Source organism: Chionomys nivalis, chromosome 10, assembly GCF_950005125.1.
Source record: "Chionomys nivalis chromosome 10, mChiNiv1.1, whole genome shotgun sequence".
NCBI lineage: Eukaryota > Metazoa > Chordata > Mammalia > Rodentia > Cricetidae > Chionomys > Chionomys nivalis.
Genome location: NC_080095.1, coordinates 56,860,642 through 56,885,525, shown reverse-complemented (window position 1 = coordinate 56,885,525; position 24,884 = coordinate 56,860,642). Strand labels below are relative to the sequence as shown.

The 24,884-nt window shown below is 35.7% G+C and overlaps 1 protein-coding gene across 1 annotated transcript in view; it reads right to left on the bottom strand.

The window, feature by feature from the left end:
* Mdga2 (MAM domain containing glycosylphosphatidylinositol anchor 2) overlaps positions 1-24,884 on the bottom strand; it is a 713,503-nt gene that overhangs the window by 49,816 nt on the left and 638,803 nt on the right. Inside the window, exon 10 of the mRNA XM_057782716.1 lies at positions 24,018-24,166. Coding sequence (XP_057638699.1) covers positions 24,018-24,166 — 149 coding nt within the window. The remainder of the gene's footprint in view (positions 1-24,017; positions 24,167-24,884) is intronic.

Here is a 24,884-nt window from a genome sequence, read left to right as displayed (position 1 = left end):
ATCTATGGATTTCTTAGGGACCCCACAGGCCCTGTGCATTTAACAGCAGCACTTTTAAAGTGTTTTGTATATTCTGTCAACATATCAAGTACTGGTGAGACAGGAGATGCCAGGTACCATGCCCCTCACCCCTCCAATTCTGGTTCTATCTGCTCTGTTATGCTACTAAGAGCCCCCTCCCTATGCAGGCAGGACTCAGAGCTTCTATATGAGACCTCACTTCCTTTGGGAGATGTCAGGAAGTGTGCCATGGATTTCCTGATCTACCTATTGTACTTCTCCTTTGTAATATATTTCTGTACCATGTCTGGGGACACCATGCTTGCACTGGGAATTTTTCTCAATATATTTTATTTATTTCTTTTTTTTTTTTTTTTTTTTTTTTTTTTTTTTTTGGTTTTTCGAGACAGGGTTTCTCTGTGGTTTTGGAGCCTGTCCTGGAACTAGCTCTTGTAGACCAGGCTGGTCTCGAACTCACAGAGATCTGCCTGCCTCTGCCTCCCAAGTGCTGGGATTAAAGGCGTGCGCTACCACCGCCCGGCTATATTTTATTTCTGATGTAAAGCGATTCAACATTTTTCCCTCTTGACCACACCTTCTCCACATTCCCTCTAGCACAGGTTCCATTGGATTTAATGACTAGGCTTTCAAGGTTGTTGTTCTGCATGTATTTCTTAAATCTGTTAAAAGCTCATGTGTGTTTACTGTTTGATTCTCAATCATGGCCATTGAGCCTCACCTTTTCATGCTGTGGTCTTAATGGAGAGCACAGGGAGAAAAGAGTTCCTAGGCCAAAATATCCACATATGCATAGTTAATGTTCTCAACAGTTAGATACAAGTTCAAATTTTTTTAAAGCTTTATTAGTGTGTGTGTATATGTGTTTGTGATTGTGCACACACATTCGTGAGCTATGCATGTGTGGATGCTTGTTGAGGCCAAATGTTGTTGGAACTCTTGGAACTGATATAATAGGTGATTGCTGGGATTTTAGCTCAGTCTTTTACAAAAAAAAAAAAAAAAAAAAAGAGTATTTCTTAACCACTGGAGCTTTTTTCCATCCCAGAATATAATGCTTTAACCTGTGTAGTGAGCCGCTGTGGACCTGCATTTGAATTTCTGAAAAATCCTGCTCTTCTTATTTCTCATTTGTATGTCTTTCAGCAGTAGTTACTTGATTACAAAATAAAAAGGAAGCTGTGACAAGCCTTAGTGAAGAGAGCACTGGGCATGCCCATGACTTCATTCCTCCAGGCAGGTAGTTCCTTCTCTTCCTGTGCTTCTCTGAGCAAGGGATTGCTGTTTCGTGAAGGGGAGTGGTGTGTGAAGTATTGGTGCAGGCAGCAGCTGGGAAACATTCCAGCATGTAAAAGCAGGCGGGGGGGGGGGGGGGGGGGGGGAGGGCTTGCAGAGTCTCTTCAAAGATGTATTTAGTGGGGTGTGGAGTGCAATGCGTTTACTCGTTCAGGAAACTCTCCTGTGACAGTCAGAGAAATGTCCTTACTTGGACACAGTAAAAATAAAAAAGAAAGGAAAGAAAGGAGGGAGAGAGGAAGGGAGGAAGGAATAGAGGGAAGAAGGAAGGGAGGGAGGGAAGAAAAAAGAAAGTAAGGTAGGAAAGAAAGAAGGAAGAAAGAAAGGAAGGAAAGGAAGAAAGGAGGGGAAAACAGATTAATGAAAAGGAGGACTTAAAACTGGATGTGACACAGTTAAAAGTGTAGCACTAGAACAATGCAAACAAAAGTAGAGCAGACCTTTGAAGAACAAAGACTTTGAAACCCTGAACAAAGCCAGAACTTCTATAACAGCAAAAGCCTAATTGAAGGGCTAGAAATAAGGCTACCTCTTAACATTCTTAGATGCTCTCCTACATACTTTATATTAGTTCACAGTACCAAGATGATATCTTAAAGATCAGAAAAGCTGCTCAAAATAAAGTAAACACAGCCAACAGCTATTGATTGAATTTTATGAACTAAGGTGTATCCTATACATACCTCAATGCTAATTTAACATAAAACGATGTGCATCTGTTTATCTTTCAATTATATTCATATTATATTTAATCCATTTTATTAAAGTTTATAGATTATTCTTTCTCCATATAAAATTTTCCAAATAACTAAAATAATAAAATTGGACAGAAAAATAAAAGATATCTTAGATGATACAAAGGTTATGTTATACTCAAACAAATTTTGATTCAAGCTCTTCCTGTCTCTTTGTGCCATTCTCTCATCTCCTTTGTAATGGTAATGTTTGAACTATAATTACTAGTATTTTGTTGTAGGGAATATTTGAGATGACTTCTTTCCAAAATTAATATACAAGTACATTTAGCTTATTAATATGTTTTGTTTGCCACAATAGGCTATAATTTTAGTGATGAATTATAATGATGATTTATTCAAGTATACGGAATAACAGTTGACATGCATGGGAGGATGTGGTCACACATGCTATCATCTCCGCTCTAAGGAGGAGGCAGGACTATAAAGATTAGGCATTGCAGACCAATCCGAACTGCAAACTAAAATGGGTTACAACAAGCAACCAGTAGTAAAATCTTGGTTTTAAGCATAGTATGTAGAAGATGCCCATCACAGCTCAGCAACACACACTAGAACATCACTGAGCATCTGTGTCTCATTTTGGGGCCACATGGCTGAGAGGGAGCTGCTTTCTACTCTCGAGCAGCGTCCAGAGAGTTTCAGGCAGCACAGTACGAGCTCAGGAAACTAGGAACCTTCAAATTTTCATTGTTGCAGTGTGACTAATACTTTTACATCATGGAAAAGTTTTTTAAAAAGCTGAAGGCAGATCATCATAAACCAGTTACCTGTTTGTAACTGTGATTAAATTTCTAGGGAGAAATGTGACATCTGCTCTGTTATTTGCACAATTAAGAACTTAACCAGAAAGTGAGTTTTTCTCATGCTCTTGTGTGATTTCATGCAAACTGCATTAAACCTGGCCCCTTCTAATTTCCTGTCATCCCAGCTTCCCAGGTGCTTGAGAGGCAATATTCCTCTCTTTACTCATCCCCCAAGAGTGCTGGTCTATGCTATATTTTGCATTATCTTTCACAACTTATGGATTTGCAGTTTGGGATGATAGTTGAGAATTCTGGATTTAAGCAATTTCACTAAGAAATAAAAAAATAATGGCTATCAACATTTTTTTGAGGCTTCACTGTGGTCAGATTACTGAAGATGTTAAACCTTAATTTAATTAATTTTTTTTCTGAAAGTGTTCTTTGGTTGCTATCGTGATTCTTTTTTCTCAGCTGAGGAAACTGATCACTAATGGTCTTTTCTAGGCCGTCTGATTTTTGAGTACATGTGATCTAAGAAACCCAGTATTGCCTAATTCAACATAACACCTTCATTTGAATCCTTGATCTCCATGCCTGATCACTGCATATGTGCCTGTTTTACAGGTTTTCCTGACCAAGAGGCTCCCTTTCCCATCCCCTACGATGATTAGAGTGAGTGTGTGGACACTAAACTAAGATTGTACATCAAACTTCAGGAGGTCAAGCAATACAAAATATTCTAGATTTTGTGATATTGGGCAGTTTAAGTAAAGTCAGTACCTGCTTTGAAGTTTTTGTAAGTACACCAGTGAATGTGAGATCTGGCTGTGTCCAGTTCGTCCTCACAACTCAAACATAAACCTCTAAATGACAGTGAATTTCACACTGCCTTAGGAAATTAGTTGTGAGTAACTGACATACCCTCAACCAGGTATTTATGACGTCCATCTGTTAAAACCAAATCACTGCAAGCAGAAGACCATGCATAACAGTAAAAATCAGCATTCTTAGTAGGTTCTGGAAAATTACAACGGGGAAAAAAAAATCTTGCTTCCTATCTAGCTAAGAAAGAACACAGGTTCTGTTACTTTCTTGATGTCATTGCATCCCACAGGTAAAAGTCTGTGTCAGCCTAAACAGGAGCCCGTCATCCATTTCAACCGGGGGAGCTGGTGAAATGAAGCGAAGCAACGCAGCTACTCATTTACGAACTGCATAGTTTCACGTTTTTGTTTAAATTATTTCAAGGTTTTAGTTTGGATTAACTTGCTGTCTCTCTGATATATGATGGACTATAGTCACTTATTTTAATTGTTTTGTGAATAACAAGTATTTTTCAGTGGTGACTACTGAAATAGTAAGATCATATCAAGTTTAATTTAGATACATGCAACGAATGAGTCTCTAAATGGTACCAAATAAATTGATTTTTGATACAACCAATGATATAGACATTTGAACATTTTCTAGAGAACGCCATATGGTATCCATATTTATCTTTACATGAAATTCTTATCTATATTATTATTCTTTACTAACACAATTTATTCATCTTTGTTAAATATGTAATCTAATATTACTCCCTAGTTAAAACTCTCTACATCCAAATATCATTTTTAAATGATTTTTGTGTTTGTCTTGGGTCTTATGTAAGCAGTTTACTACTGAGCAACATCATCATTTTTAAATTGTATTTTAATTTAATATACTCCTTATCTCTTTACCCAAATTAAGATAAATTTGCACAATATGTTCCGAACTTCAGTTTTCTTAAGAGAAAACACTAATGTCTTTAAAGCAAATATTTGAAAAATTTAATGTTTTTAAATATGCTAACTTTTTAAATACAACCTAACATTCAGAGGCTGTAAAAAGCAAATTTTCAGTTGCATAGTTTTTAAAGCATGTACAATTACAATTTGAAAGGCAAAGATAAACTCATGATGGTAATTTCCAAAACATAGGTCAGAATTCTTAATATATGCAATTTGTATAATTAGTAAGAAAAATCATAGGATTCTAAAAAGTTGTAGCTAATTAAGGTAAACAGTTTAAACAAGAAAGGTATAAGTGCTTCAGAAAGAGGTTTATATGACTTGGGAAAACCTAAAGAGGTTAGCAAAGATGGAACCATTAAGGGACTTCCAAGAGATAAAATTTTCAGTACTCACTGATAAAATGGATTTTAGTAATGAATTACAAGGAGGCTCTTTTCATTCTGAGCAATTGGATCCACAATGCCCCTTCATTTCAGTGGGTGGCACAGAGGAGGATCAAGCCTCAGACACAGTAGGTTAAGACTTAGAACTGTCTGATTTGAGAAGCCTCAAAAATAAATGTTTCTCAAATGGGGAGATAGCACTCAGCTTTAAGAATTTTATCCATCCACATATTTTAACTTTGTAAAAAATGCACACATCACATATATGTGATGGATCCTTTAAAAAATAAAACTAAAGGAAGATGGAGACAGAAAAGGAGATTAAATGCAAGTAATTGAAAACAAAACCACGTGACTGAATGGGGACAAAACACTTGCAGAAAATATGTTTTATCAAGGTCAGACAACTAATTAAGAACAAAAGGTGTCAATAATTCTAATTAAGCAGATGGAATCAATGAAAATCTCACCAGCGTGTAAGAATTTTAGCTCAGTATAAGCAGGAGAAAGATTTATTTGTACACGATGAATTTCTTAAGAGAAAGAAGGAAATATAACAGTATTTTTTATTCTCTCCAGATCCAACTGCAGAGATTCATAAAAGAAGATTGACAGTTGTTAGAGGAAAATTGCAGCCCCTAATGGAAAAAAGGTCATGCTACAAACAGGAGACACATTAGCAGATAGTGTTTTGTTTTTCCCATCATTGTATAGATCAGTCATTATTCAGCCTTTTCCTTCGAAGAAACAAATGAACAAAATGACCACATCAGGTAAAAGGTCACAGATGGATAATGACACAGGCAAATTGAAAGTCAGAGAGTATTTTCTCCTCTCAAAATATTCAGGTTTAAGGAGCCTTCCCAAAGCTAAAACCTAGGTTTCCTTGGAAAAGTCTGAAGGGGCATGGGCAGGAGTCCAGTCTATCTGCAGTGCTGGGGGGGCGGCTCTGCTATGAAATAATTCATCAGTACCATTCAATTTCTTTCTGATCCTTAAGTTGAAGTGGTGGGAAAAAACTACCATTTGAACTTCAGTTTATCTAATGGATACCTATAGTTACCCCAGATCTGGCCAAAACAGAGAAACTTGCATAAATTAAATACATATCGAAGAGCTAAGAAGACTGGTATATTCATACACAAAGTGCTACTTAAATCTTAATAAAAGAATGCTGACACTTGCCACAACTTAGATGAATCTCAAGGAATTTAGACTGCTTACCTAACATCAACTAAGGATGGTGATTAGTTGATTTTATAATAATTAAAATAAATGATACTAATAGAGATGGAGAGAAAATTGGTGGTTTCTCAAAGTTGGGGGTGAATGTGGCTATAATGATGTAATATAAGACAGTATATATGTATTGACACAATGGGGAATCTTGATTATTCTGTGGTATACCACTCCGTGGGATTTTACATACACATTATCTGTACAAGCAAGCACACAAACATACCAAATAGAGTATTGTAAACTGGAAAATTATGGTGGCATGCTGGAGCTCATACTACTGTCAACTTCTTGGTATTTGTTAGTTTGTTTTGTAACATTCCAAGTTTGTTCAGGACTTTACATTGGGATTGATGTTGGAGGCCTCCAACGAACTTCCCTGCATATTTCTATGCAATCTGTGGTCCGTTTAAGTTATTTGAAAATAATTTTTCGTTACTGCAAAAAGACTTTACCGAAAGTTTTGTAAAGAACTAGAAGGTGTGCATCAAGGTAGGGAACACACACACACACAAACACAATAATTTAATAAAATCAATGAAAAGAAATTCCAAAATCTTCCAGCAAACAGGTTATTTAACTACAAAGAACTGAAAATCAGAACTCATTCTGTATATCAGACTGGCCACGAACTCACAGAGATCTGTCTGCCTCTGTCTCCCAAGTGCTGGGATTAAAGGCGTGCATCCCCCTGCATGACTCTCATGTCTTAGGTTTCTCAAACTCTAAAACACACAAGTTGTATTAAGACACATTAGAATAAGAATCGCATAGGTTTAGGGCATAAACTGATTTCTAAAACACACATGCAATGAGATAGTGACCTTTAATCACTAATTTGCTGTGTTCATGGACATACCAAGAAATTAGAGGTAGGCAGTTTTCTTACCAATAAATAAGGTTGGTTTTCAAGGTAGTTAGTATACTAAACTGCTGAGTTCTGAAGCAGTGTCGTATATCTAATTCATAGGAAGGGTAAAATAGTAACAGCATGCCATAATCCCCCATGAATTTCCTTGATATTAGTGATGGCGAAGGGACTGTTCGCTGCAATGCATGAAGTTCATTAAACGCAAGTGTGCTAAAACTAGGAACCGCAGAAGTGTTTAGTCTGAAAACAGTTTAAAACTGTCCAAAAAATACAGAATTATACAGAAAACAGAGAAATAACTCTTATATATTTATCAATAAAATAATCTCTTGCTATCTTGTACTTACTCAATATATCTTTTTACTGTTTTTAAAATACAAATGTAAAGAACCCTCATTTGATCCTTCATACTTGGCTTTTATGTCTTTCTGCCCTCAGGATATGGAGATGTGTGTGTATGTGTGTGTTTTCAGAATGTTCTTTTGAAAAATTTTATCTCAAATAGAATTTCAGAACTCTTCAACATCTTTTTGATGACATACAGGATTTTTACACTTTGAGGGACAAAGCCTATCTTTCCATAAGTGGCTTTTTGTATGTGCTAGGGAGGAGTTTTCTAGAGAGGCAGTGCTTCTTACTTCAGCGTTCTCCCTATGTGAATGCCAGAGGAGTGCCATGGAATGTGTTCATAGACAGCTTACAGCAGCAAATTCTTCTATTTGTCTATTTTCACTGATCCATCTACGACCATCGTATTTTATAGTATCCTCTAATAATGACAAAGAATCAATTTCACGTTTTGGGTAACACTATATAATATTTCATGATGGAAAAAATTTGAATTTCTCAAGGTTTACATTAGCTTTCATGACCATAATGTAAAATAATAAGAGAACACACAGACCTAGCTAAATATAGAGATTAATTACTATGTTTCCTTTTTTGGCTACATAATGTAATTTTGAACAAATTCCACTGAAAAAAAGGAGCATGTTTTATATATCAAGAAATACATCCCTATAATTATGGTGTTAGCCTCAGGTAGCATTTCTAGATAAAAAATTAAAGTTCTGTGATTTGAATTTTCATTATTCTGATATAACACATTTCATGCTTTAAAAAAATATTTTAGAATCTTAACCAATCTTGCAAATACAAAGAATATCAATCTGTTTCCCATCAAAGGAAACATTGGTCCTCCTTATCTCTTATAGAGTTACTGTGTCTGATCATTGCGACTAAAGCTGAACACATTTTAGCTGATATATGGACCTGTTGCATTATTACTGATACATGGCATGTTCCACTCCACATTCCCACACAACATTAAATATTTCAATTTTATCTGTTATCTCTGCTAGTATGACTTTAAAGGAAGAGATTTTTAAAGTAGAAATTAATATACCTATAGAATTTTCTTTTGTATGTCAAATCCAGACCCCACTGAAAGTATTATTTTCAGTCTGTACAAATTATAATTAAGAAGGAGAAGTAACATTCTCCTGGATTATTACACAGTAAGTGAATTATAGTTAATGTGCATGTCAAAACAGAAAAGGGGAAAGGTTTTAAATGTTAGCACAAAGAAATGATTAATACTCTTGTTAGGTAATTACTCTGATTTGATACACTACAATCTATAGATTTATCAAAACATCTTTTTATATCATATAAATACATGCAATCAAAAAGCACCACGTTCAACAAATGGTGCTGGTCAAAGTGATTGGCTGCATATAGAAGAATGGAAATAAATCCATACTTCTTACTCTGCACAAAAGGTAGGTCCAAATGGATCAAAGACCTCAACATAAAGTCATACATTGAACATGATGGAAGAGAGAGTCTGTAATGTTCTTGAGAGTACTATCACAGAAGACAACATTCTGAACATAATACCAATAACATAGGCACTATTAATAATTAGGACCTCATGAAACTGAGAAGTTTTTGTATGGTAAATGACACTGTCAATAGGACAAAGCTGTAGCAAAATGGAAAAGATTTATAGCAGCTCCACATCTGAAACAGGGCTAATGTCTAAAATATATAATGAACTCAAAAATCTAGATATCAAAAATTCTAAATATCCATTTAAAACAGAGTACAAATCTAAATAGAATTCTCAAAAGAGGAAAGCCAAAGAGCTGAGAAACACTGAGAAATGTTCAGCATCTTTAACAATCATGATAATGCAAATCAATACTACTTTGATATTCCATCCTACACCTATCAGAAGGGCTAAGATCAATAACACTAGTGACAGACAAGAATGTGAAACAAGGGGAACACTCCTTCATTGCTGGTGAGAGTGCAAACTTATACAGCCACTATGGAAATCAATATGGTAGTTTCTTAGTAATTTGGGAATTGATCTACCTCAAGATCCTCGTATACCTGTCTTGTGCATATACTTAAAGGGCACTCCATGCTACCACAAGGAAATTTGCTTAATCATGTTCATTGAGGCCTTAGTCATCATATTCAGAAACTGGAAACAAACTATATGGTTCTCAACTAAAGAATAGATAAAAATGTAGTATACAATGGAGTGTTACTAAGCTACTAAAACAATAACAGCATGAAATTTTCAGGCAAATGGATGAAATTAGAAAAAAAATCATTCTGAGTGAGATAACCCAGACCCAGAGAGATAAACATGGTATACAGTAACATGTTTACAATAATAACTTATAAGTGATTGTTAGTCATTAAGTTAGTCATAACCAAACTGCAATCTGTAAACTCTGACAGGTTAGGTAAAGCAGAGTGGTCAGGGGTGGGTGAATGCATGGATCTCCCTTGGAGAGGTAAATAGAATAGATTTTACAGGCATGCTGGAGGTAGGTGAGGATGAGTTTCAGATGTTCAGGTACAGGGGAAGATGGGTATAGAGAGACTCAGGGGGAGAGACCGTAGGAATTGGGGGCATTTGGCATCGTATGGAAACAGTACCTAGAAATTTCTGGGAATATATGAAGGTAATCCTAATAAGAACTCCTAGTAATGGGGGATATTGAGACTCAACTGGACATCTCTTGTCCCCAGGGGAGGCTTTCAGTGGCAAGACTGGGTTGCATTCAGTTGAGTTGTTGGATGAGAGGATCACATTGAGACTCTTAAACAACCTAAGATAAAGGATTGCTCTCAGCAAAACAACAGTGAGGCTCCGTTGCACAGGACAACATCTGTACAACTCATTAAACATGGAGAAATCAAGCCTACAGCTCAATAAAAACTATTAAAAAAAGAAAAAAACTCAAGCTGGTGCCTACCTGGAGCCTCCACCCCTCAGTTCTAGTCTCTTTGAGGCAAGAAGGTACTCTGTGAGACCCTGGATGAGAAACTTGAACACAAGGCCTATCATCTACAATCTGACTCTCGTACCTGCTTATGGGGCTCTTGTTGGGTTGCCTTTTCCGACTTTGAAATGATAGCTTTTCTTTCATATTATTATATTTTATTTTGTCATTTTTGGTTATAGTCTGTTCTTTTCTAATGAGCATTAGAAATGTAGTAGATCCAGAAGGGAAGAGAGGAGAGGTTGGGAGAAACTGGGAGTGTGGGGGGTGATTATAATCAGAATATATTGTATGAGAAAAGTATCTATTTTCAACTAAAGGAAAAAAATAAAAAAATCAGTCATTCTTCAAAAATAAAGAACTAACAATAATGACACAAATTAAAGAGGAAAGATATCATACACAATGTTGGATAAAATATAATTACTTAACTAATAACATTTGCTTTGATGAGTACAATTTAAAATCTTTGTTTTAAAAATTTAAAATGTTTCATGCATATGTGTCCATGTGTATGCCCACATGTTCATGTAAGTGGAGGTGACTGCAGACATGGGAAGGTCAGAGCACAGCATCAGGTGTTTGTCTTCTCAATCCTCATTCCTCTTTTTTGGCACAGGATATCTTGTTTGTGAGAGTATATGCTAATCTAGCAGGCCCATTAATTCTCGGGATTCTCCTGACTCACTTTCTATCTTGCCACGGGAGTTCTGGCACTACAGAGATGCACTATTCATCTAGTTCAATCTATGTACTTGTTAGAAGAAGGAAGATTTATAAAAATGGTAAGTGTAAACCCAGCCTACTGGAGGCCACAGTGTAAAGGAGAAGCAAACTCTTAACCCTTAACTAACAGGATACTTCCTAACAGCATTCTAAAACTCATTCTTATACCCACAGGTAAATGTAGCTCTTGCCCCTTGTAGTAATTTGAATGTAAAGGGTCGCCATAAGCTCATAGGGAAGGCCACTATTAGGAGATGTGACCTTGTTGAGGTTGGTGTGGTCTTGTTGGAGGAAGAGTGTCACTGTGGAGGCAGGCTTTGAGGTCTCATATATCCTCAAAAATTGCCCAATGAGACAGACCACTTCCGGTTGCCTGTGTGTAAGGAAGCAGGACTATCTATCTTCTCAAGCACCTTGTCTGCCTACACACCACCGTGTCCAACTGTGGTGATAATGGACTGAACCTCTAAAATGCAAGCCACCCCAATTAAATTTTTTCATTTATAAGAGTTTTCCATGGGCATGGTGTCTTTTCACAGCAATAGTAACCATAACTAAGACACCCCTCATCACAAAAGTTTCTTGTAACAGACGGAAACAACTACAGAAAGCCAGAACTAGTGAAAATGAGACAAGAATCAACTTCAGGGTTCCTGGTCCCAGTTGATAGTTTTACAAAACATCCATAAACCTAAGCTTTAGAGAATATTATTTAAAAAGTGAGGAAAGATTTTCAGTGCCAGAGCCAAGATAGAACATCTGCTGTGAGATAGTGTTTTAAGGGTATAAACAGGTACAATAAATAAAATACACAATTGGAGAATGAATGTGTATTCAAACAAGCAGCTCACACAGTGTGAAAGCCTGAGAACATATGATAGCTCTTAGCCTGAATGTGAAACTTCTTATGGTTTATTTTTTTCTTAAAAGTAATTAAATGGATACCTGTTTTCTAATGAGCTTTGTACTTCTAGTCACATGAGACTGGTCATTTCTTAGCCTATTGAACAGTTTCTTTGACATGGATTAAGGTGATGGATTCCATGTGGGTGATGGTGGCACACACCCTTAATTTCAACACTCAGGAGGCAGAAGCAGGTGGATCTCTGAGTTCAGGGCCATTAGGTCTACAGATTGAGTTCCAGGACAGCCAGGGCTACACAGTGAAACCATATCTCAAAAAACAAAACAAAATATGTAGCACAATTAATAAAAACCCAGAGTCAGATATTAAACTTCAATCCGAAAACTAGAAAAGCGAAGCAGTCAAGTCACTAGAAAAGTCTTACCTCGACCAAGGTGGGGTGACTGCAGACTAAGTACATAAATCAGACAGAGTCTTTCTCTCTCTTCTCCCATTTTATATTCCCTCTAATGCTTGGATTAAAGGTATGAGTTACCACCTCCTGGATTGATCTTATGTAGCCCAGTAAGGTCTCAAATTCATAGTGATCCATCTGACTCTATCTCCAAAGCCCTCATATTAAAGGTATGTGCTACCACTGCCTGACCTCTTGAGGCTTAGCTTTGCCCTTCTGATATTCAAGCAAGCTTTACTTATTAAAAAAATAAAATATAACTATAAAAAAGAAGAAAACAACAAAAATATTGGAATCTACACTAACCACATACTACTACTTCAAGTTATAATATATTAGTAGTTTTCAAGCAAATATGTGTATCAGTTAGTAAAATATTGATCACATGGATGGTCAGTATAACTCAGATCATTTTAATTAGTTATGAAATTCATTGTCTGGTGATATTTCAAACCTGCACATAATTGTTTTATTGCTATTCAATGTCTTAGTTTTTAAATAAACCACTTGATTTTAGCAATTGATATTTGAAGTTTTGTAACTTTTCAAACTTTAAAATTTGGGGGTAAAGTATATATTGTGGGTTGACCTCAATGGATAAATCACTTAGCCCCCAATTGTGCAGACTTGAGTTTGTATCCCTGGTTCCATATGAAGCCAGATGAACACAGATGTAGCACATCTGTAATCAATCTCTGTGCTCCCACTGGTGAGATAGGAGTTGATATTTAAAGGAGCAAGGCGGGAAGATATGGTGTTCTTTATTGGAGAACAGCATTAACTTCACTTTTACTGATTGGCTCATGTATTTTTCTTTTTTGCAGAGCTGGGGGGATCATTTTGTGCTTCCCTCATTTCTCTGTATTTCAGGCTCCCTCTCTCATGTCTATTCGTGATTGTTTCAAGAACAGGTAATAAAAAGTTTGAGTAACTGATGAAGAATAGAAACACTACTGTGTTTTTTCAACATGTTTCCTCAGAACTCAAACAGTACTCAAATCTGACCAAGCTAAGTGTTTACTTACTTATACCTCTGTCTTTAATGTCAAAACTCCAATCTAAATCATTATTACTTACTTCAAATATTGGTGGCCTTTGTCTATTGTAAGATAGGACTTAAGTTCTGCATAATATATTCTGATCAATCCATAAAATGGTGAATATATTCATGCTTTCAAGGATCTGGTTTATTTGACAAATATCCACAGAATTTCCTGGGTGTGCATTAAGTAACTCACTTGAATTGCTTTCTCTTTCTTTCTCAATAAAATTCTAGATAAATAGCTTAAATCAAACATATTGATGATCCCAGTAGTACTTCAACTTCATCTGCCATTCTCTCTTTATACTTGTTTATTGTCTCATACACAAAATTCTTCATTTTAGTTACTGAAGTATGAAAATGTCATTCATTCTAACCAATCAACCACCTGCTTATTTTTTAAATCTTTCTTCTTACTTCTTCAGTAAACATATTAAAGTAGATACTTAGCAACATTTAATTTTAATGATCATATTGAAATACATGTATACATATACTAAATTCAAAACTGTGTTTAATAGAACATAATCCAACAATAAATACTCAGCAAACAGGGATTAGCAAAGAACTGATTAATAAAAATCACTTTTAAAATGCTTGGCCTGATGGGAAAAATAGTCACTCAGCCATCATGATATTAACATATAACAGAATAAATTAAAATGTGTAGTAAATTCATCTCATAATTAACTATAACATTAAATAATGCATACATATGCTACTGTTTTTGATCAGTGATTTTTGTTTTTAAAGAAAAATGTGGCTAAGGGCTTAAACAACGGCTCAGTGCTGAAGAACACACTGCTCATGCAGAGTTCAAATTCCTGTTCCCATGTGGGTGGTTAACAGCTCTCTCTCACTCAACCTTAGTGGATCCAATACTGCTGTCTGGTTTCCACAGGCACCTGCGTTTCCATGCACACTCCTATACACAGATAGGCATATGCATGGAATAAAAATAAAAGTCCTTTAAAAACAGAAAAGACAGGAATAAACCTATTGTATTCATAAAGGTTCTATCTTAGAAATTGTGTTTTAACCTACAAACGTAGGTCCCAAGTGCTCCTAAATCTGTATGTTGTGGCTTACTTTCTGTTGCAGAGATGAAACGCTGCCGCAAGCAACTTGGGGAAGAAAGCTTTTATTTCATTTCACAGCTTACAATCTATCAAGAACAGAAGTCCAGACAGGAACCTGGAGGCTAGAATTGAAGGCAAACCATAGAGAAATACTGATTGCTGGCTTGCTCCTCCTTTTTGCTCAGTTTGGTTTCTTACATACCCCAGAACTACCTATCCAGGGTTGCACTGCCCAGAGTGCTGAATTCCCCCACTACAGACATTAATCAGGAAAATGCCCTGTGGGTGGTTTTAACCCATTCTGGCCCAGCCATATTTTCTAGGCTGCATCAAAATAGCTACAAAACTAACCAGGACACTGTATATATATTTTCATCATAGAAAATCACATTTCAGTGATGCATTAAGGATAATATTTCATTTTTTAACTCCTTGAAAGTACTGTATGATTAGTTTACTATATTGACTGAATAGATGAGCAAATAAATATGAAAATTACAATAATTTTAATATGTCATGACTTTGAAAGACAAGAACAGAGTCAAAAGTTACCATGTTTGGGGGGGAGGAATGACCCTGCTTCCTAAAAATGACAGTTAGAAGTCACACTGTGTGGAAATTTAAAAGAAACTGTACAAAATTTGAATCTCCTTTAGGAGTAGAAACTGGAATTGCATGAGTTTCTAGTGGACTCCAACACCGCTCATGTTGTTGTTATATTCAGATAACTTAGTGAAAGCTCTGCTTTGCCCTTAATTCTTTTGATATCAAAGACAGCAGACATTTAAATAACTTTTTCTTTATCCTCTTGAGCAACAAACAAAGCAAGTAATTGGAGTCTAGTAACTAGTTGACTGAGGAGATCAAGCAATTGCTTAGTTTAGCCATAAAAGTACAACTTAAAGACATGAAGGTTCTGGAGAAACATTGTTTCAAAAATTAGTATGTTGGCTTCTCATATTTGGCCTTCTCAAAGTTCCTAAATCATTCCCCAGTTTTGGGTGTTTTCACAGACACTCTAAGATGTTTTGTATAAACAAAGTAAATGGATAAATGAATCTCAAGGTTTAAGACTTTTATTTTTTCCATCATGTGTAAAGACAGATCACACACTTTAACGAAGTCAGTTACCATTTCAGTGAAGAGCAGAATGGAATTCTTGGTTCAGTTTAACACTGTCTTCCAGTCTTTTGCTAACAACACAACTATGATTTTGCAATTATAATTAATGTAAGAAGAGCTAGTGGTATTTATAAAGTTTTCTGAATTAAAAGCCAAGTTGAATCTGTATAACTACTCTTGATACTTATAGAATAGAGTCCTTCAACTTCCAACAAATACAAAAGTTATTGTATTATTCTGTCTATATTGTTGAATAGGGATATATGCCATATTTGATAGAGTACATATTTCATGGATAGAAGATTTTATTCAGGTATATAGGCTTAAATAAGTATCTGACCTAAAGTAATGTCTCTTTAAAATCATAAATAGGAATTAAGGTATAGCTTAGTTAGTCATAGATGAGACAATAACATAAATGTATTTGAGATATAGCAATGCAAATGACTAAAAGTTTTCACACTTTTAACATAAATTAATCTACGCTTTATGGAAAGGTGATCTCATTAAGAATACATGAATACTAATTCCTAAATGAAGTTTATGTTTTATTTTGTTTTAAATTTTTTTAGGAAATATCAATTGTACTTTTCAATAGGATATTCTATTTAAGTACATTTTTGTATTTTAATATTTTTAATGCTTTTAAAATAGCTTTTATTTTATTTATTTTGTATTATTGTTTTGTCTACATTTATCTTAAATCTGTCTTTGGAGTTGGAGTGTGGCCTTCTCCTTCTCTAAACCCAAGCATGCTAATTAAAGTAAAATCTGTAATATCTGTCTCATGTCAGAAGAGCCACCTGATATGGGACAGATAAAAACGAATAGTTAAGAATTACTTTATTGCTACCAATCTCATAATCCTTTGGTTTTTATACTGATTCTTTAACTGTTCTCCTCACGGTATAAATTTTATAAGAATATATATATATATATATATATATATATATATATATATATATAAACTTTTTGTCATGATATTAATGGTCATATAGAGTACTAACTAATTTTAGAAAAAGATTTTATCTATCTTCCTGTACATGAGTTCAGGTTTAAGTTTCTTTCAGTTTTCTGCAGTGAACCATGAGCACATTTGACAGTGACCAGTGAAGTCTCCAAAAGGAGGATGGGGCTCCCTAATGATGATTCCTTCATGAATACAATAAAACCACTAAGCTGAAAAACACCATCTAAAGATCGGCTTTTGGACTGAGAGCTGCTCAGACCAATTTTGAGGTGACTACCTGAGATGATCCAGTCTAACAGACTAATCTAACCAGGACTTGAGACAAGCCCTGGAACTTCTCATTATGCAGAGACTGGACAACAATAATACAGTTACCTTTCCCAGGCCATGACATTTAACCCAGATTTTTCTTTAGGGATTTTCCAGAAATTGGTCCTTCAATGGGTTATGTATATTTGTCACTGTTTAGAGGAGTTGGTTACAAGTTGTTATTTGTTATGGCCAGGAAGAAAATTGAACAGAGGAGATTAGGTTCAGAGTCCTTCTTTTGAAAAGAAAAAAAAATGATATATACAGACATAATAGGGTAAAAGGGTAGATTATTGAATCTACTCTGGAAAGAAATAAGGGAAAATACAGATATAATAGGAAAAAGGGTAGATTAGTGAGTCTACTTTAAAATAAAAACAGCTACTTTAAATGTTTTACATTGAATTGGACTTTTATATATTGTATGTAAATTTTGTATATTGATACAAATTTCAGATTAATTTTGTTAGCACATACTGTACATACATTTCTACTCTTGTTCAAGGTATTATACCTATACAACTCATTTAACAATGTAATGCAAAATTTCTAGTCCTTGAAAATTCTTACTACCAACTGTTTAGGATATTAAGGATATACAGGTTAGTTTTCAAGGTCAAACAAAGATATATTTTACATAGACATTTTATCTTCAGACACTTCAGAGGTCTACAGAATATGACACTTAAGATGTTTTCATAACACAGGTGCTATTTTTTTATTTCGATGTGACATATCTGTTTACAGTAACACCAATCTACTTCAGAGAAGATGAGGGACATCAAAGAAACTCCATGTGGAGTTTTCTTTGTGGTAAAAGCAAGCTATTGGGCAAGAAAACGTCCTTGCCTCTGGTACTGACTGTCTGTTGTCCTAGTTGGACAAGCAGGACACAAAGGAAAGTCAGTGCCAAACATTGTCAAAACAAGGAGGGATGCCCTTTAGAATATCTTGCTTCATAGAAAAGTCTGTCAGATATGCTAGGACTGTAGGCTGAATATGGATGCTCCCTGGAATATGGATGCAGAGGAACTTTGGTGACTATCCAGGCAGCCAGCTGTTTCTGTCATTTCTCACATTCTTTGGAAGTGACTTGTTTGCACTTCCTGCTTACTCAGTTAATACTATTTCCTTTTTAGGCCACTGAGGGAATTGAAGACTAGACAGAGTTATAGCTTTCCTTGTTTACCAGGCCCAGAAAGCAAGTTATGATAGAAACCAAAGTACATACAAGACTTTGGATTCACCAAGATAGGATAGATAATGAAGCATTTTCTTTGAATTTGTCAAATGCAAAAGGACTAGACATTATTGATGTATTTATTGACTGTATATATTGAATATAGTTATTGTATTACATAAAGGAGTATTCTCTAAATGGGTCATTGCAAATGGACTAGACATTGTTGATGTATTTATTGCCTATATATAGTATATATTTATTGTACTTATTGTACATAGTTTTTCTTATATTAGTTATAGCCTTCGTTTTTTATTTTAGACAAAAGGCGGGTATATTATTTGTGTTTTAATAAATAAAGCCTGTCTGAAGATCAGAGGGCAAAGCAGCCATTAGTCATTCATACAGACCAGGGAGTAGTAGCACACACCTTTAATTCCAGGACTGAGACAAAGGCAAATGAAACTGTGAGTTCAAGGTCACCCTGGACTACAAAAGATTTAATCTGTCTAAAAGAGAAACAGAGCTCACACAGAGGTGATCCCAGAATTTGGAATCACATGCCTTTAATCTCATTACTAGGGAGGTGGAGACAAGAACAACAGGGCTAGGCAGAGAGAGGAATATACAGGGGGAGAGACAGGAACTCAATGGTGTAGAGTTTAGTTTGAGTATTCATGGAGACAGGATCCTGCCCCTTGGGTCTGAGGATCTGGTAGAGGTAAAAGGCCTCTCTAGTGATTGGCTGCTTTTTGGATCTTCAGGATGAACACCAATATCTGTCTCTGGGTTTTTATTACTAATTCTTTAGTACTCTGCATAGCTGGTGTCCTCAGAAGCCAAAAGATGATGTCAAATCCACTGGACTACAGTTAACAGATAGTTGTGAGCAGTCATGTGGGTTCTGATAATCAAGTCTGGGTAGGCTGGAAGAGCAGCAAGTGTTCTTAACCACTGAGTCTTCTCTCTAGCCCAAGATATATCTTCATATAAATTTTAAAGGGTAAAATTTCTTAGGATACACTTCTAATATGTTTATTTAAAAATTATTCAGGTGACATTTATTACATCTAGGCATAAAGGTTCACTGATATAAGCATAGAATTTGGGAAGATGAGTTGATAGGAAGGCTGAAATTGTGAGCTACAGTCTTGGCACTGAGTTAACTGGAAAAGTCATAAATAGTTACAAACATTCTTCATGAAAGTGGCAATAAAATCAGATTTCATGTGTAAATTTTTAAAAATAATAGGATTTTGTACTAATAAAGTGTCAGTATGCTATTTCCCTTGAACCAGAAAATAAACTTTCATTTCTGAGATAATATGGAAATAAACCTTATTTATAGTAATCACTTTTCTCTATAATTGAAGAGAAAAGATTTGCAGGAAAGCACTGCATGCATTTTGTTGACTATGAAATGCTTTGTGTTATGGTAGAATTCTGCCCTTAAGTGGAACTTCAAAAGCAATGTTGTCGTTGAGAGTGTTCTGCCTCTAGGCTATTCATGAGACTTGGATGTAATGAACAAGGAAGTGAGAGAAGAAACATGTATGCATATTTTTGTGCTGACAAGCACCACCTGTCTCTTCACACTGGCTGAGATCATAAGAACATGACCCCGTATTGAGGCAACGTCAAAACAAAACAAAACATTGTGTCTATTCTACAGCAAGATGGAAAACCTGGGTAAACTATCAGCCAAGACAAAGTATCATAGTGATCACACCAGGAACAAAATGTCTATTTATAGGCCATGTGTGGTGGCCCACATTTTTGATCTCAGCACTGTGAGGCAGAAGCAGTTGTATCTCTGTTAGTTAAGGTCAGCATGTCTATCTGAAACTATTGTCAGTTTCAGAACAGTCAGGGCTAAGTAGAGATTCTGATAAAAAAAAAAAAACTACTTCATTTATAAATATAAAAAATCTAGTAACAAGTAAGGCCAGAAAAATAATGGTATGATAGGGCAACAGATTCAAAACAGTGCAGGGAACATGATTTGCTGTTTGGACACCACTTGATAGAAATATGATTTGCAGCAGCCGCACTGCCTGGTGCATTAGCTGTGCAGACTGAGCTGATCAAGAATGCTTTAACAGGAGTAAAAGTGGATGAGACAAATGTGAGCCTGCAAAATGGATCTCACAGGGGATAATGAGGTTGAAATAAAAATAAGAAAGGCATGATGAGAAAATGTCTGCATAGTAGTTTATTTCAAAAGAAAGGCTGGGAATCACACAGAAGCACGGGGTGTATGGCATGCCTAATAAAATACAATACAAAAATGTGAGCTATGGTAAGCACTGGAAAAAAATTATACCATCTTGCCAATTAGTACAGGAACTCCTACAAAGCCTTACCAGGAGTGCTCTGTGAGAGAGCACTTGAACTATGGCTAAGTGGAGGCCTGGTCCACTGGAAGATATTGTTACGTTCAATTTATTGGACAGGAACTCAGACTTGGGTAAGTTCATAAACATGCTCAGGGTTATATAACTAAAAATGATGAGCTAGGCTGTCTAGACTTGGAAGCTAGAGGTGTCTAGAATTCATTATTTTCAAAGGCGTACTAGAGGGAAATTTATATACACATCTCATGTGTGAATGATCTTGGAAAGAAGCAGAATAGAACACTGCTTAATGAACTTGCTGCAAAGGAACCGTGAAGTGGTGAGGAAATGTATGTCTCTGTATGTTCAGTGGTTATAACAGAGCTGTGATTCAGAAACAGATCAGTGTAGATTCTGTGGGTGCATTCATTTTAGAAAAGCAAATTTTAAAGGGGGTTAGTGTCATGGGAAAATCACAGCCATTCCAGCAAAATCTCTGCAGGAGAGGCCTTTTACCATGAGTATGAAGAAAACAGCCTCAACCTCTCCCAAACATTTCTACTTTGTCTGAAGATAGGAAAACATTTGTTGGGAATTAGCTTTCCTTTTAGCTTTATTTATAGGAAAGGATTCTGACTTTTATATATAATAGGAACTTTACGTAGGGACACAAGTTTTGAGACAAGAGAAAGAATAAGAATAATTGGGCAAATCCCACTGACTTAAGAAGAAAGCCCCCCAGTTGTAATGGGAATTTACCTGGTTGCTCTAAGAAAGTACAAATGAAGAAGTCAAAAGCTGAAGATAAACTGACTTTAAGGTTGGAAAAAGAGTTGTGTGGAAAAAGCGAAGACTCGGTGGTTAAGAGCACTGCCTGCTCTTCCAGAGGATGTGGGCTAGATTCTCAGGACCCACTTAGTACTTAGTAGCTCATAGCCTTCTATAGCTCCAGTTACAGAGGATCTAACACTCTCTTTTGGCCACTATGGGTACCAGGCACAGGAATGGTACACAGACACACATGCAGGCAAAATGCCCACAGATTAAAACAACAACAAGACTCACAAAACAATAGATCTTTGTAATAAATCAGAGAAGGACACCAAAAATGAATTTATTCTTGCAAATAAGAATTTGTATTTTGGTATTCATGTTTCAATGTCTACATTTGTATATGAATGCATAATAAAACAATAATATGAATGAATAAACAATGTGTAAGGACTTAAAAAGAAAATGAGGCATGAAAACAAGAACGCTTTAAGATGCTCCAAATAATACTTTTTAAATATGAACTATGCTGTGAATATAGAAAGGGGTCAGTGAGATGGTTTAGTGGGTGAAGGTGCTGGCCTCCAACCGGACAACTTAAGTTTGATCTGCAGCACTCATGTGGCAGAATGAAAGTAGTGACTTCTGCAAACTGTTCTCTGACCTCCTCATACATGATCCTGTATGAGCATTTCTGTGCTTACATGTCAAATAAATAAATGTAATTGCTTAGAAAGCAGGGCTATAGAAATAGTAACTGTCAGCTGGAGGAAAAAGGTGTTTTGGTCTGAATGTCTCATGTCTATCACTCTCATTAAGGAAAAGTACACAGCTGGAAGAAGCAGGACACGATTTAGAAACGGACCTGGGAATATCCAAGTATCCCTGTAAATGTGATGATAATGAAAGTGACAGGTTCTGAATGGTCTGGGGTCAGGTGATCACTGACCTGTGAGAACCGAGATAAGAAAGCTGTGGTGATCAAATACCCCCGTGTTTGTATGATTTTCCATTTCAAAGATTAAAAACAATACTGATGAGTCTATGCTGTAGAATATTACTTTAATTGTGAAAAGGTGTGCTACATTTGTTTATGCTGCATTTGTTTAATGATGTAAGGGTGTGTCGTTAAGTATGTAAAGATGTGTTGTATATGCTTCACCTTTCCTCCCTAAGGCACCTGATTGGTCTAATAAAAAGCTGAGCAGTCAATAGGCAGGCAAACAGGAATAGGTGGGGCTGGTGGGCAGAGAGAATAGGTAGGAGGATGAATTGAGAATTGAGAGAAAGAGCAAAAAAAAAGGAAAATGAGAAAGAGAGGGAACATGACAGAGGCAAGAAGACAGCCAGCAGCTGCCAGGCAGCAAGAAACGAGAAACAGTAAAAGTAAAATATACAGAAGAAAGAAAATATAAAAGCTCTGAGGAAAAATGCAGACAAAGAGAAACAGGTTGATTTTAGTTAAAAGAGCTAGCCAGAAAAGAGCTAAGCTAAGGTGAAATATTCAAATTTAATAATAAGTCTCTGTGTCATGATTTGGGAGTCAGTTGGTGGCCCAATAGAAAAAGTCAGGTATAAAAATATATAATATATAATGAATCTTACCTTGGACCTTATATTACTAGATATTTTCTTATCATTGATGTTAAGAAGATAAAATAAATAGTTTTATGGTAACAGTTGGACAGGTTGGTAGGATAGGGATTCTGGTTGGTTGAGAGAAATGGCACCCAAAGGGAGTGGCATTACTAGGAGGTGTGGCTTTGTTGGAGGAAGTGTGTCACAATGTGGGTGGGCTCTCTTTTCCTCAAGCTTCCCTTAGTGTGGTTTTCAGTTGACTTCCTGTTTCCTGAAAGATGTAGTACACTCAGCTCCATGTCTGCCTGCACACTGCCATGCTTTCTGTCACGATGATAATGGACTGAACCTCTTAAACTGTGAGTCACCCCATTTAAATGTTTTCTTTGTAAGTGGTGCCATGGTGTCTCTCCACAGCAACAGAAGAAACACTAGCAAAGACAGGGATTAAGTGTTGATCTCTAAGCAAAGTTTTGCTTTTATTGTCCTAACTCAGATTTTCATTCTGTGATTTTAGTTAAGGAATTGGGACATGTACTAAAAATCTATATGTGATTCATAGTTTCATTTCAAAAAACTTTGTCACATAGAAATATCCACATAGAAAATGTCTCTAACATGAAACAAGTTGGAGATCTATATATAATTTCAAAATTGTCACTCATATCAATAAGCATTGAGTTTTACAGTGTTTGTGTAAAGAATATATAAACCATTTCATACATCTTCAGCTAAATTAGAATAATTTACTTTATTACCTTTCAATTTTCTAAAATATTTATATTCTTCACTCATAATAACTTTTAAAACATTTTGTATATTGTTTGACACTTCAAGTAAAAATATGTTTGGCATATAGCCTTTTAGGACAAAGGGCAATGAATTCATACAATCCAATCTACACCAGAACATCCTAAATTCATTTTGTGTTATTGTGTAATATAATTTTTCAAAGATATCTAGCGATATAACTGTTCTATGGGCTCTTAGGTAAATACTTTAATAGGTTTATGCAATGATAAAAATGCATAGATTAATTTAAAAGATTAGTAATTAATTCTGAGTAGTTTCTGTAAAGCAGTATTGTGATAAAATAAATTCTGCAATACATTCAAAATATGAATAAAAATTACAGCAACAAAGTCTCAACAAGAGATTACAAGAAAACAAAAACAAAATCAAAACAGATACTAAATCTCTTACCTGCCGAATACCCAACCGGTATGCAACTATTCGATCCACGGCATCAGGATTCATTTGTGTCCACTGTAGACTGTAGGAATATACTCGGTGTCGGTTCTGCCACACAGGGTTGTAGGTGTCATAATAGAACTCTGGGGCAAAGGCCTTCCCTAAAACAGAAAGTGACTCAACGTGACTGCGGAGACATCAGACCTTCAACAAACTCCCTCCTTTCTTGCTCTTACCACTTTGCATCCCGCCTGTCATAAGGAACTCTCCTACACGAAAACTCATATTGTTAAAGTAAAATCCATTTCCTGATTGGTTTTGGAAATAGAGACATGAAAGGTTGACTTGAGTAGCAGTATAAGAAAAGGAGAAGCAAGGACAAAGCCAAGGTTACAGGCTAAGCAACTCCGAGAATAAAATTTCTCCCAGCTGAAACAGAGAGCTATTGAAAGATTGAATTTTTGGAGAAATGTTCAGGAAGAATAAGTTTTTTTTTTTTTTTTAACAATTTGAGTGATAAATTGGATATTCCAAGTATATAGTAGGATTTAAGTAGGCTGGAATGGGGAGCAGTAAGAATCGGTGTTATGGTCTTGCTAGCTTAAAGCTTACTCAGAAACTAGAGTGCTGAGAATGAGGGCATTACTTAAGAGATTTCAGACACTGAGAAAAGATGATTAAGTTCTGAGAACTGATACAAGGCTAAAAAGAATGAGAAGAGCCATCAAATATGAGAAAGAAAATTTAAAAAACAAAGTATCATCAAAGAAGTGTGGTGGGAGATGCATTATCAACTCCCTTGTGGCGGGGGAGGGGACTGATTAAAAAAAACCTTCTGTTTTTTCTTCTTGTGTCGGTAAAGCTAAAAGTTAAGACTTA